The sequence below is a fragment of the Numida meleagris genome, chromosome 3 (genome assembly GCF_002078875.1).
Source record: "Numida meleagris isolate 19003 breed g44 Domestic line chromosome 3, NumMel1.0, whole genome shotgun sequence".
Lineage (NCBI taxonomy): Eukaryota > Metazoa > Chordata > Aves > Galliformes > Numididae > Numida > Numida meleagris.
This window is the reverse complement of record NC_034411.1, coordinates 50,669,695-50,671,037: the sequence shown is the minus strand read 5'-3', so window position 1 is coordinate 50,671,037 and position 1,343 is coordinate 50,669,695. Positions and strand designations below refer to the sequence as shown.

General features: G+C 70.7%; 1 protein-coding gene across 1 annotated transcript in view; it reads right to left on the bottom strand.

Annotated features, from left to right (window-relative positions):
• ARID1B (AT-rich interaction domain 1B) overlaps positions 1-1,342 on the bottom strand; it is a gene marked incomplete at its 5' end in the record, with an annotated part of 320,563 nt that extends 319,221 nt beyond the window's left edge. Inside the window, one exon of the mRNA XM_021391989.1 lies at positions 923-1,342. Coding sequence (XP_021247664.1) covers positions 923-1,342 — 420 coding nt within the window. The remainder of the gene's footprint in view (positions 1-922) is intronic.

Sequence of the window (1,343 nt, the reverse complement as noted above, 5' to 3'; positions counted from 1 at the left end):
CCCACCCCGCCCGCGCGGCCGCTCCGTGGCGGCGGGGCCGTGGGTGCCGGCATTGCTGCTCGGCGCTGCTATTTACATCAGCGGCGCGAAGTGCCCAATGGCGAGCGGGGAGCCAATCAGATGGCAGATTAGATGTCAACTCGGAGGCAGCTGTCTGGAGACTGTTGCAGCCCGTTTACCTCCACAATTCAAATTCCAAACCTTGCGAAGGAGAAACGGAGTCGCTCCACGCCAACGGGCTCCGGCCGCGGCGGCGACGCGCGGCGGTTCCCTGCCGGAACAAGGGCGGAGGGGCGGCTCTCGGCAGCGCCCCGCGCCTTCACGCCCCCCGGGCCCCGACCCGCCGGGACGGGCCCAGCGCCCTGTGGGTGCGAGGGGCGAAGCGCAGCGCTGGGTCGGGGCAGCGCCGTGAGTCAGGCACACGGCAGCGCGCACACACGCGCTCTTCCCACAGAGAGGGGAGGGAAAAAAAAAAGAGAGAGGGAAAAAAAAAAAAAAAAACAACCGAGCTGCGCTGAGCGGCGTGCACTGCGGTAACTCCGCATTAGTGACAAACTAATTTGTGCGGACAACTCGCTGTGTTCGGAAATAGAAATAAGCGCCGGCCTGTTACAAAGAGAGAAGCGCGACATAAAGCCCCGCGGGAACGCGCTGACCCCGCACGGCGCCCGCTCGGCCGGGCCGCTCCCGCCGGGCCCTCCGCCGCCTTTCCGAGGAGCAACGCGGCCCCAGAGCCGCGCGGCGCGGCGAGGCCCGGCCGGAGCCCGTGCCCGCAGTACGGCGGGTGCCGGGAGCGGGGCAGCGCGCAGCGGGCGCGACCCGCGAGGGGAAAATAAAATAAAAATAAAAATAAAGAAAACAAAAAGCGGCGTGGGGCCGCGCGAGCGGTACGCGGGCCCCGAAGCGGGCGCCGCGGGCTTACCTGCGTCCTGCCGATGGGCTGCGCGGTGCTGCCGGGGCTCATCGCCGGGTGGTTCCTTTGTTGCGCCGCTGCCCAGGCCGGGCTGGCCGCCCCGTACTGCGCGCCCATGTCCTTGCCCATGCCCATGCCCGCTGCCTGCTGGCCGCCCGGGGCGGCCGGCGCCGCCTGGGGCTGGGGCTGGGGCTGCGGCGGGGCGCCGGGGCCGCCGTAGTCGGGGTATCCGCCGCCGTAGCTCCGCATCATGGGGCTAGGCGACGTGAGCAGCTGGTTGAGGGTCGGGGTGGCCCCGGACGGGTGCTGGTTCTGCCCGGAGAACCGCGCGAAGCCGCCAGCCGCCGCGCCGGAGGCAGCCTTGCCGAGGCCGGCCCCGCCGCCGGGGCCCATCATCATGCCGCCGCCCGGCTGCCGGGGCGAGCCCAGC